Below are 12,924 nucleotides of genomic sequence, written 5' to 3' on the forward strand. Positions count from 1 at the left end.
GGGGAAAACTGTAACTTTATTAATTTTCTCCTCTTTTAGGGTGTTGATTAGAAGGCTTAGATTGTTCCCCTATTTTAGAGGAGAGCACTAATAATTTGGTACGACCCTTCTTAAAGGAGGAAATACACGAAGTGGTCTTTCACTTGGACAAGGAAAAGGCATCAGACCCAGATGGCTTCACATTTGCATTTTATCAGGACTGTTGGATATAATTAAAGATGATTGGGTAAAGGTTTTCGCTAAGTTTCATGAAAGAGAGTCGTTAATGAGTGCACAAATGCCACTTTCATTGCCTTAGCGCCTAAGGGGAGTCAAACCAATGGACTATTTGACTTTAGATCCATTACTTCAGTGACTAGTCTCTACAAAATTAGAACTAAGGTACTCTATCTCTATGATTGTGAGGGGTTTTGTGTGAGACTCTTCATATTACTTAGGGAGTGTTTGTTGAGGTAAATTGGATACAAATTTGGCAGCAAATGAAGTGGTGGATGAAAAAAGGCGTTTTTGGGAAGGAAGGCGTTGTCTTTAAGATTGATTTTAAAAAAGCTTATAATAATGTAAATAAGGCTTTTTGGATCATGCATTAGAGAGGAAAGATTTTGGGCGAAGATGGAGATCATGGATTCGTGGGTACAGTTCATCGGTTAGTTTTTGTAATACTAATAAATAGGTGTTGCAAAGGTTGGGTTTAGGTATCTATGGACTTTAGGCAAGGCAATCCCCTCCCCCCTTCTCTTTTTACCATTGTTGTAGATGTGTTGACTAGATTGATGTTGAGGGAAGAGAAGAGGACAATCTTAGAGGACTTTTGGATAGAATGAAGTAAGATGAGTAATTCATTTAAAACTTGATGATGACACGATATTCTTCTTAAGAGCCAGAGAGGATGACTTGTACAACCTTAAGCCAATCTTGTTGGTTTTTAGATACATTCTTAGGCTCAAGGTTAATTTGGATAAGAGTAACTTACCAAGTATTAATATTAGTTTGACTGAGTCTTGGCTTTGGCTACTTTTATAGATTGTAGGAGGTCAAATTGGCCCTTCTACTTAGGTCTTCCTTTATGAGGGAATCTCATACTAGTGTTTGTTTGGAACTTGGTTGTAGAGAGGATTTCACATTGGTTAGATGGTTGGAAGACAACCTACTTGTCCCTAGGTGGTAAATTCACTCTTATGCAATCATGTTTTCACCTTTTGCCCTTGCATTTTCTATCTTTGTTTAAAGCTCTAACTAAAGTAACCTCTAGGATTGAGAGATTGTAGAGAGATTTTATTTGGTTAGGGTTAGGGAAGGGAAGATAGATCACCGTGTGGGTTGGAACCAGGCATGTAAGCCTAAGAAGGAAGTGAGATTAAGCATTAGGAGGATCTCCTTCAGGAATAGAGCTCTTGTAGGGAAGTTGTTGTGGGGTTTCCTTAGAGATAGTGATGGTTTATGGCACAATGACATATTGAATATCTCTGGGTCAAATTCTAACAGATGGGATGCGAATTGTGTTGTTAGTTGGTCACATAAATACCCTTGGAATGTTATTGTGTTCCATGGGTGATGGTACAAAAGTTAGCTCTTGGGAACATCTTTGGTTGGATGATAAATCTCTTAGTGAGAAGTTCCTAAACATTTATACAGTAGTGAAGTTAAGGAACTCTGTTATTTCTTTAGTACTAGTTTTCTCCTCCCCATCTATATATTGAAACTTCAACCTTCATCATGACCTCTTAGAGTAAGAGATTGAAGAACTAGCTGGTCTAATGTTTACTTTAGCCAATGTCCATTTGTCACCTACTTCTCGTGTTGCGAGAGTTTGGTCTTTGATATCCTTAGGATTGTTCTGAGTTAGCTCTTTCTTTAATGCTATCTTTGCTTATTCCAATTCAATTCCTTTTATTTCTACAAATTTCATTGAAAATCCAAAGCCCCACCAAAAGCAAAGGCCTTTGCATAGCTTGTTGCAAATAAGGTATATGCTAATGGCTTCTTCCAAGGGAGAAGACCATACAAAGCTTTTAGCTTGAAATGGTTTGTTATGTGTAGGGGGGATGGAGAGTTTTATGGATCATATTTTTTTACATTGCTTCTTTGTGTTGGCATTCTGGTGTAGATTGTTTTGACTTGTAGGGATTGATTGGGTTTCACTTGAAAGGGTGGAGGGGATGTTGATTATATACTTTAGTAGTTTTGGTGGTCATCCTGAAGGTAGGACTCTTTTGCTGCATTGCTAACGTCACTTGGATTTGTATTATTTGGCGGGAAAGGAATGCAAGATTTTTTAAGGATAGTAAGAGGTCTCTAGAAGTTGTTTGGGACTTGTTTTACTTCTCTTCTTTCCTATGGGCTTCTACCAATGAAGCTTTTGTAGAGGTATATCCCTTTGAGCCTCATTCTTCTAGATTTGAACCTAGTTTGCAAAAACCATGAGATTGACTAAGGAGGGACTTTTTGAATGGTTATCAACTCTAATGGGCTTTGCTAAGCCAAATTTTAATGGATGTTCTTTGGGCAATGGAGGGCAGTTAAGAATTGGAGGGTTGCTTCAGGATCACTTTGGCATAGTGCTAAAAACATTCTCTAAATTTGCAGGTCAAGGTTTAGCCATTGAGGCATAGATTTTAGCTCTTTTGGAAGGGTTTTTGCAGGTAAAAACTTTAGATCTCTTCAATTTTCTAGAAGGAGAGTATGATATTGTCATGTCATGGGCAACTAAGAAAGAAAGAGGACCTTGGAAGTTTGATGAGTTGTTGCTTCAAATTATTGATATTTCTTTAGAGTTGGGCTGTTTCTTCTCTTTGGCTTCTCGCTTAGGCAATCATGTGTAGATGCAATAGCAAAATGTGAAGCTAGACATATGGTTTCTATTGTTGGAGGTTTTATACCACTGTTAATTGTAGTTAGATTTGACTTTAAAATTAGTATGCAAATCCTTGCTGCAGGAAGAAGATTATTTTCTCACTGATAATTACCACATCATGCAGGCTGGTACCTAAGGAGCTTAAAATATATATTTTTTCCAATAAAAAATGATCATTGTAATTATATTATGCAAAGAACCATTTAGAAAGAAGGATGAAAGATAATAAAGAGAACATGCATGTTATGTGTAAGACTAAATGAAGAGAGCACCACCAAGAAAAGAAAAAAGGAAAAAAAAAAGCATCATGTGTTAACCATGTCAAGAATGGAATAAATCCAGTCTCCGTAATATACCTTAATTACAATTCTATAAACTCATAGAAAATAGCTGTCTCAGAGTGATTCATTAGGAAGTTATATTATTGTACTAGTGTCCATGGGAATGATTATAATTAATTACAGGGTGTTTTGATACATATAAGGGCACGTCACATGTGGAGTCAAAATCTGTGTAGATATTGAAATTCCGCAAGCAAATGGTTATTGCAAACCATTCCTTGCCTGTAATCTCTTTAGCGGCTTAATTATTTTTATTATTATTTATGCTATAGCCTCCAGATGATGTGGAAGTTAAAAATCAGTTTTTATTTTATTTTATTTTATTTATCAGAAACCTAATAGATCTTTTCTATTAATTAAAAATATCAAGAAGGACAAGACATCCTTCCACAATGTACAAATTTAGATCAAAACAAGGGAATGGTTAAAAATCAGGTTTCCTGGGCTTGCTCTCTCTCTCTCTCTCCTTCACATGCATGAATTTATATTGGTCCTATCAGTGCTAGTGGTTCATTTAATTAATTGATTAATTATTTTTATTTTTAATTTTAAATTTGTTACATGGATGCAGGCTGATAAAGTTACCGTACAGCCAACTCCAGTTTCATGGTAAGTCCAAGTTCATTTTTTGGGTTCTTCATATAACATACTCATTTTTTCTTTTCATTTTTTTTTTTTTATCTTTTTTTCCAGTGGAAAAAATGTTGGAGTTATGTCTTATACAATTTCTGGTGGTGTTATCTGTTTATGTGTGCGATTCAAGATACCATATATGACTACTGACATTGACCACAAGTAGTGATTAAAAGCATAAAGGCATAAAAGCATAAAAATTCAATTTTTAGATTGATTTGTTTGTCCCCTGCCCCCCTAAAAAAAGGGAAAAGAAAAATTGTTGAATCTGTTACATAAATGGTTTTATTTTCTGCAATTTTCTTCCCAAAAGAAAAAAAAAAGAACTTAGTAATATACTCTATGTGGCAATGTAATGGTTCTGTGGTTTGCAAAGAACACTTGTATTCAGCAGTTGGCAAAAATCTCTTTCTCACCCGAAGATTTTCTTTGACAATTTTTATAAGTGCCCCAGTACTCCTATAGTTTCATTGTATCTCATAAATTCCATCCCTCCCCAAATGATTAGTTTGAACCACCTGTGAGCAAGTAACTTGTACACAAATAATGTATAACATGGAGCAGACCAGCTTGCTAAATGTTGCTTGGAATTTGGGACATGTCACCTTTACATTTTTTTTTTCGGTGATTAGAAACAAATATGTTTTCATTAATAATGTGAGAATACAAGGATGACAAATCCTTTCTTGGAGTGAGATTGACATTGAAACATGGACTTCAGTAATATGAGGTAAATGATAGCTAAATGGAGTATCTCATCGAAATAGTTGGACTGTTGTGGAGTAAAAGTCCTTGGGGGCAAAATGTTTGGCCATTTAATTGGTTCGACCTTTGAGAGCTATTTGACAAGAGACTGACTTATATGGAGGACTCTAAGCAATTAGCTATTTCTCTTAGATGTGTTATTTATCATGTGGCCCAAGTTCTAGGAGAAAGTTAAAAATCAAGATGTCTAGGTTTTGTTCTTAATTTGTTATATTCCAATCTCATTGATGTTGTTGAGCATGAACTTTTTTTTTTTTTGGTGTATTATTTAATGTTATCTTGAATTATTGACCTTTCCCATTGTATCCTAATGATTAGGCTTTCTTATTTTATTTTGAGTAGGGGGGAAAAGATTGACTCCTATGAAAAACATCTTCTCTAGTTTGCTTATTTATTTATGTCTTTATTTGTCCTTTTTTGATTAGTTAGGAGCCGCTTGGAGAAAATCCAAAGAGGTTTTTTTGTTTGTTTTTTTCTTTTTTTTGGGGTGGTCAACTAAGGGGAAGACGTTATATTTGATGAGATGGCTAATTGTATGGTTGAACAAAATAAATAGGGGGCTGGGAATGAGAATGATTTCTACCTTAAAAAGAATGAGCATGGTTATGAAGATTTGCAAATTGTGCAAGATAGTCCATGGAGGAGTCATTCAAATGAGTTTGGAAAGGTGGATGGTGGATGGTTCACTATAGAGGTAGAGAAGCTGTTTAGAGTGGGTTTGTAGAAAGCATTTAGAAAAGGATAGGAGGAGGTTAGACTCTACACCCTAATTGTGGTTAGGAATGGGTGCCATACCAAGTTTTGGTCAAGGATGAAAAAATTGGATATTTCATTGAAATATCGAATATTGAGTGGGCTTGACATGAAATCTGCGATGATATCTCCTTTCACCGAAATTTCCAATTATTTCCACATTTTTCATCGATATTTTGGTGACATACCGATATTTTTCCAATTTATCGGTAATATTGCTGATTTAATTGGTCACGTTAGCACCACCTTTTTCTATAAAAAGGCCCAAATGCCAAGAGAGCTCATCTAGCCCGCACATCTAACCCAATTTAAGCCGCCTACTTAGCCTAGAGAGAGCTGTAGCTCATTGTGATGGGTTTCTCTTTAAGTTCAAGTAATTTTTCCTCTCTAGTTTTGTTGTGGGATTACTTCTTAAGTCAAGAAAAAAATTTAAATTGCACAAACACCAGTCCAAGGATTGAACATGGGAGCTTTAGTGCTAGCTTAATTTACTGCAACCATTGGACTAACACTTTATCTGTGCTATGCATTCACATGCAAATGAATATATATTATATAAATTAATTAAAATAAAATTATTATAAATAAATCAATTTTAATTATTTTACCGTATCTTTTATATAATAATTAAATAAAAAATAAATAAATAAAATCATCAATATTTTAAATAAAAAAAACTTATTCCAAACTAAATATATTATAATTTTAAATTTAATTTGTTTTTAAATTGTATATATTATTACAAAATGTCACAAAATATATTATATATATTATTTTTTTTTAAACCTAAATATGTATTTTTTTTTCATCAGAAACGAAGAAATATGTATTAGTAGAAGAAAATATACGAGAGAAGGATGAGAGGTCCTTCCCACAAAAAATAGAAACTGATCAAAAGAGAAAATACCCATCTTTAGAAAACTATATGCAAAGATAATCCCCAATTATCTCAAACTTTTGAATCACAAACTGCAGTCCAATTGAGTTGTAAAACACTACGAGGAACTCCTCTAAAAGCAGTAGTACAAGAGGCCCATAGAGAGGAATAAAAATGAAGTAAATCCCATAACATCCCTTCCAATCTCCCTTTATCCTAAAAAATCCTAGCGTTTTTCTCTTGTCACACAATCCACAACAAAGTGAGGCAAGCGATTTGCCAAAGTGCCTTGCCTCTAATTGAATTCCCTAAACCTCTAAATGCGATAATCATCATGCTCCTTGGTGGGACCCAAGCCAACCCTGCTAGATTGAAGAGCTTGTGCCAAAGCCCAATAGTTAAAGGGCAATGAAGAAAAAGGTGGTCGATTGATTCTCCATTCCCCTTCTATAGAATGCACCACTGAGGACAAAGGGATCTGTAGGGTCTTCTCAACTGCAACTTGTCATTGGTGTTTACCTTCCCATGTACCTAACTAAGCAAGGGCCTTAACCTTTGAAGGAGCTTTTGATCTCCACAAAAACTTGGCTGAAAGGAACAAAATAGGATTTGAGAAATTTGACAAGGCCAATAAAAAAGATTTAATAGAAAACATGCCTGATGAGGACAAAGACTAAGCTCTTGAATTTGCCATAAAAGGAGAAAAATGCCCTAAGCTAAGGGAGGGCATGAGTCTTTGAAGGAGTTCAATTTGTATCAGTAAGATTATGACGAAAATTAAAATTCCAAAAGAGTGGATAGGAATTGCCAAGGACAATTGAGATGGTGAGATTTTTCACAAAAATAACTCTATAAAGAACGGGGAAGTGAGAGCACAAAGTTTGGTTACCCCACCACGGATCTTCCCAAAAACGGATTCTCTCCCCATTCCCCACCACTAGGCGGATAAAAGGGGAAAAATCTTGGAAAACTTGAGCAATAACCTTCCAAGGACATCTATGTGACCATCTAACCACCATGTTGGCGTCCCCATTCATTAGGATGTGTCCCATAAATACTCGCAATAACCTTATGCCAAAGACCACTCCTTTCCCTAGGGAACCTCCAAAGCTATTTCCCTAAGAGGGCATTATTTCTTAAGGAAGTCTTCCCGAAACCCAAACCTCCCATCACCTTTGGCCTACAAACAACATCTCATTTGATAAGATGATCTTTCTTCCCTTCCCCCGCCCTAGACCAAAGGAAATCTCTTTACAGTTTCTTAATCTTTGAGGCTATTGATACTGGGATTTTGAAGAGGGAGAGGAAGGTGCTTGGGATGTGAGACAGACTTGACTAAATTAAAGTAATCCTCCATCCTAGAGACAAAAAAGCCTTTTTCCATCCATCCAACCTCCTCGATATTCTCTCAACCACCGGATACCAAAAGCCTATTGTCTTTGGATTTTGAATATGTATTTTATTTCTTATTTATCATTTCTTAGAGTTTTTTCCTACATTTCCATGAATTTTTTTTCAACATCTCTGAGTTTTGATTAATTTTCAGCTCATTGATATTTTATGTCAAAACATCCACCGATTTTTTCCAATATATTATGATATATCCGTAAAATCAAGTTATCGATATATCCATGAAAATTGATATTTTCATCCTTGGTTTTGGTTAAACACTTAGTGTTGGAAGAGGTCATTGAAAGAGGTCTTTCCTTCTTTTTTAGCCTTAGTACCATTACAAATGCAAGAATGATGGATCTATGGGTGGTGAAGGAAGGAACAAGGCATTGGAATCATTGTTTTTGGAGGCCTTTCTATGATTGGAAAATAAAGTTGGTGGTCTATTTTTGGAGTGCATTAAGTAGGCATGCCTTACAAGAGGAGTGGAAAGACAAGCTTGTATGAAGAAATGGGAAGGAGGAGTGCTTTTTCGTCAAGTTTTTTTTTTGGGTAATTCTTATCTTCCAAAAGTGTGCGTCAATATTTTGCAAAAAGAGTGTGAGGGTCAACTGCTTGTTCGAGGGCTTTTTTCTTTGCTTTAGAAGCTATTGGGAGAAGATTTTAACTTTTGATCACCTCGTGAGGTCAATTGGAGTAACTTAGGTAGGCTAGCCCAGTCCAACTCAACCTTTTGGTGGGTTTGGGCTGCCATTTCTTGGATTGGACTTGAGTTAAGATTTTTCAACATGAACTCAATTTGAATTAGGCTAGGGCCAAGGTTTAAACAACCAAAGCTTAACTTGCAATTTAATATTTTAATAATATTTATATTTTTTATGATCTTGTATAGTGATATTCATTTTTTTTTCAATTTTAAAGGAAAAAAATGCCAAATTGTAATTATATCATGTAATATGTTCAATTTCATTTTGCTAAAGAGAGACATAAATTTATTTTTAATTTTTTGTAACTATTTTAAAATGTTATCCTATTTATTGTTTAAATTTTGGTATAAATATATAGAAAGTTGTTTTAGTAGAACATGGTTCAAACTAACTCAACCCAAATTTGGCCAGTACGAACCGACCGACTTGAGCCTAAGCCAAACTTAACTCACACTTGGAAAATGAGGTTAGGTTGGGCTCGAATTGAATGCTTCTTAATTCAAGTTGGCTTGGGTTGACTCAACACAATCCACTCAAGTTGTAGCCCTAAGGATGATCCTTAGTAAACAAGTGTTTATGTGAGGATAGTGAGGAGATAAAAAAATCACAATTCTCATCCATTGTCAATCATGGTTGCTTTGGAATTTCTTGCTATCATAATATGAGTTCATTGTGTGTTCCAATAAATGGTTGAGGAGTTGTTGGGTTACAACTTGTGGAGTAAGGATAAAAGTTAAGAGGAAGGTGTGGATGATGGGTACCTTGTGCTTGTTTTGGTGTATGTAGACAAAAAGAATGGAATGACAAAGTCTTTAATGAGGACAAGCACTTTGTTCAAAGTAGAGAAAGTTCTTCACTAGATCTCTTTGGATTGGTCTAGATTTCCTTTTGAATTGGTAAATAGATCTTTGGTGCATCTCATTGATGGCTATTCAAGTAGGGGCTATTCTTGTTTCTTGTTCTCCATTCTCTTCACTTGTGGTGCTCTGTAAATACTCTTTGTGTACATGGGTTGCATTGTCGCTTTTGTTGGGCGTCTTTCTAATAAATCAGATACTGTATCTGATTGGGTGTTTTCCCTGTATTATGTTTGTTCCCCTTTACTTACAATTCTTGTTTTTGTAGTTGTATTTTTCTATTATTGTTAGTCCAAGAGATCTTTGCTGTTGCAACTTGCTAAACAATTTCTTGAAATATTCTTTTAGTCTAAATTGTTTCATGCGTTCTTTTGCTTAGGGAAAAGTTGACTGGCACTGATTGGGCATTGGTTACCACTAATGATGGCAAAAAATATTACTACAACACCAAAACCAAGGTATCATAAAATAGCATCAAGTGATGCTCTCTCTCTCTCTCTCTCTCTCTCTCTCTATTCAATCCTTGATTGAATTGAAAGAAACACATTTGATTTCTCAAACTATCTGGGTCTCCCACTATGGAACATGATCAAGTTTCTTGTATATTAGACTCTGATGTGATTATTATTATTTTTTTTTATTCTAGTTTGTCACAAAAAATTTTAATGCATGAAGGTTGTCTAGTGTGCATTGTTTATCCTGATAAATTGCATATGCAGTGAGATTCAGTTACCCATGTAAATTTTTAGCTATAAATACGTGTACTGTATTCGTAGTGAAGTAAAGGTTTGAAATAGAGCTGTGTGCATCAATAGTGATCTAGATTGATATAATTTTCTTCTCGAAGTCCCTGTCCAAGAGCTGTATGCATCTTTATGAAGACATACTTATTTCCAACTAATGTGGTGTAAGCCCAAGTTGGGTTTAAGGTAGATTCTTTGAGGAATAGAGCCCTACAGTTCCTGAGGGAGAGCCATGCTTTATGACATAGGGCCATCTTGAGGATCTACTAGATATACTCCAATGGTTAGGATGCCCATGATGTAGTCAGGTTGTTACGTCTTTGCCTTAAGGGAGAAATTTAAGAAGTTTTCTGTGATTTTTCCTGTCATACTTATTTTTTCTATTGATGATAGTAGAAAGGTAAAAATCTTAATTTTTATTTATATTTTTGTTTTAATGAGGATTTATGGTGGATAGAACAACCACATTGTGCTCAATTTCCAAATCTCTTCAAAATTGCCTATTAAAAAAAAAATCTCTTTAGATTTCTAAGAGTTAAAGGCCCCATTGTTTCATCGATTCTAGCTTCTTCTTGTTGATTTAGAACTTCAGTTTTTGTCAATCTTATTGATCCAGGAAATAAAGATTCTGAACTTCTCGTGTCATCTTTTATCCTTGTATGCTTTATCATCTTCCTTCCTTTTTATTTTTTTTGATACGAAACTTATCATCTTCCTTCTTGGATGTGAGGGTTTGGTCTCCTTAGGCTTACTTTCTGCAGAGTATTTCCTTTAGTCGTTTTAAGCCCCCTTGATTTTAGGCTCTCTTTTCTCAACTAGTTTCATTTGGGAATCTAAGGCCTATAAAGTCAAAAGGCTTTTGCATGGTAAGTAGCCAAGAAGAAGTCAACACCAGCAATTTGCTACAGGTGAGGAGCCCTTTCAAATCTCTCAGCTAGAATCATTTTTTATGTGCCAAAGTAGCAAAGTTTAATTGGTTGATCATCCTTTTTTACATTTCCTAGTGATATTCAGCCTTTGGCATGGTTTGTGTGCAATGTTTTTAGTACAATGTTGTGTCACCATAGGGCAATGTTGTGTACAATGTTTTTAGAACCAGATTGGTCATTAATCCAAAAAAGTTATTGGTTCATGATTCATGTTGGTGAGGTTAGTGGTTTAACCAGGGTCAAACTGTGATGCTAACATGACTTTATGAATATATATTTATATTTTATTAACATTTAAAATAATTATAAAAAGTTTAAAATACACAGATGATTAAAAACCTTAATAATATTTGATTTTTTAAATTTTGATATCATCTAATTAAATCATGATAAATAAATATAAATGTATTAATATCTTTATTTATTAAATAAAACATGTATAATATTTAAATGTGAAAAATATCAAAAGTTACGTATCCTATTATTTTATAATTTTAATAATTATTACATTTTTTACTTGTATTATTTTCGTATTTATCCTTGTAAAAATATTGAAAACAAACCAAATTATTTTATATGTGTTTTGCAACAGTTTTTTATGAACAAGCATAAGTTGCCTAGTGCTCCCTCCCACATAAGGAAAAGATGGAAGTGAAGAGGAGTTTAAATATCCTACTGTAGCTGATTTGGATTAATAGGCTGTAGCAGGCTGTTGATCCACTTAAAGAAGCAGCCCAATGCCATGGGTCTTGGCCCGTTGTTTTGCCAAAAATGGTAGAGCTTGGACATTTATGTGAACTCTTGATTGGGAAGAGATGGAGCTAAAGAGGAGTTTAAAGACCCTATCTAGTTACATGATGATATTGCATGTAACAGGCCATGCAGCTAGCCAAGAAGTGGCCCAAAGCCATGGGCTTTAGTCCATCTTTTTGCAGAAAATATGGGAACTGGTCTGGCAGCTCACCGATTCTGTGGTTCAACTGCTGATTAGTCCAGTTCAATGCTGGTTCAACATGATCTCCAGCTCAAAAGGCTAACCAAACTGGACCAAACTCCGATCAACGGTTCAACCGATTGAACTGGCAGGTTTGGTCTGATTTTTAAATCAGGTTGTGTGCCTTCTTTAAATTGTTGGGACAGGGATTGATTATTTTGATAGGAAATAACAAAGAAATATATTGATAGAAATAAGAAGTACAAAAGAAGGATGAGGAATCCTCCCACCAAAGAAAAACTAAACAACAAGAAAACAAAAACAAGAAGCTAAAATGTAAAAACAACGAATCAATCTCTCTTGGCTAGACCATCCCGTTGGAGCTACACACTGCTAGCCAATTTAGTTGTAACACATTAAGGGGAATGCCCTTAAAAACCATGGAACAAAAAGCCCAAAGAGAAGCAAGAAAGTGAATGGAATCCCATAGATTCTCTGAATTCCTACCTTTATCCTCAAATATCCTAGCATTTCTTTCCCGCCATACAGCCCAAATTAAAACAATGCACGCAGTTTGCCACAAAACTATTCCTCTCTTGGATATTCCAAAACCTTTATAATTGATGAACATCATGTTTTTTTTTTAATAGGTAAATGCACAAAGATATATTAGAAAAAGGGTGCTTGAAAGGCGACCCAGAGCATACAGGGAGTATACAAAATGCTTCTCGGGGGAACCCAATTCATCTTGGCTAACTGAAATAATCTGTGCCACAACCCCATCATCAAAGAACAATGTAGGAAAAGATGATCTGCTAATTCTCCATGCTTCATACACAACTTACAAATGTCAGGACTAAGAGCTTTGTAGGGTCTTCTCAATTGTAGCAAGATATTAGTATTTACCTTTTTGTGTGCCACTAACCAGACAAAGGACTTGACTTTAAAAGAGATTTGAGAATTCCATACAAACTTAGTAGGGAAAACCGGAGATAAATCGGAAAGGTGGAACAAGGCTAGAAAAAAAGACTTGACTGTAAATAACCCCGAAGAAGATAAAGACTAGGATCTTGCATCTGAAACCGATGGGGATAAATGCAAACAATCAGGTGAACGAGTATACTTGGAAAAATCCTGAA

General features: G+C 35.1%; 1 protein-coding gene across 4 annotated transcripts in view; it reads left to right on the forward strand.

Annotated features, from left to right (window-relative positions):
• Positions 1-12,924, forward strand: part of LOC100254722 (pre-mRNA-processing protein 40C) — a 60,541-nt gene that overhangs the window by 17,996 nt on the left and 29,621 nt on the right. For all 4 annotated transcript variants that reach the window (XM_002271978.5, XM_010656227.3, XM_010656240.3 and 1 more), the window contains 2 exons: positions 3,767-3,804; positions 9,559-9,637. In XM_002271978.5, coding sequence (XP_002272014.2) covers positions 3,767-3,804; positions 9,559-9,637 — 117 coding nt within the window. The remainder of the gene's footprint in view (positions 1-3,766; positions 3,805-9,558; positions 9,638-12,924) is intronic.

Source organism: Vitis vinifera, chromosome 1 (assembly GCF_030704535.1).
Source record: "Vitis vinifera cultivar Pinot Noir 40024 chromosome 1, ASM3070453v1".
Classification (NCBI taxonomy): Eukaryota; Viridiplantae; Streptophyta; class Magnoliopsida; order Vitales; family Vitaceae; genus Vitis; species Vitis vinifera.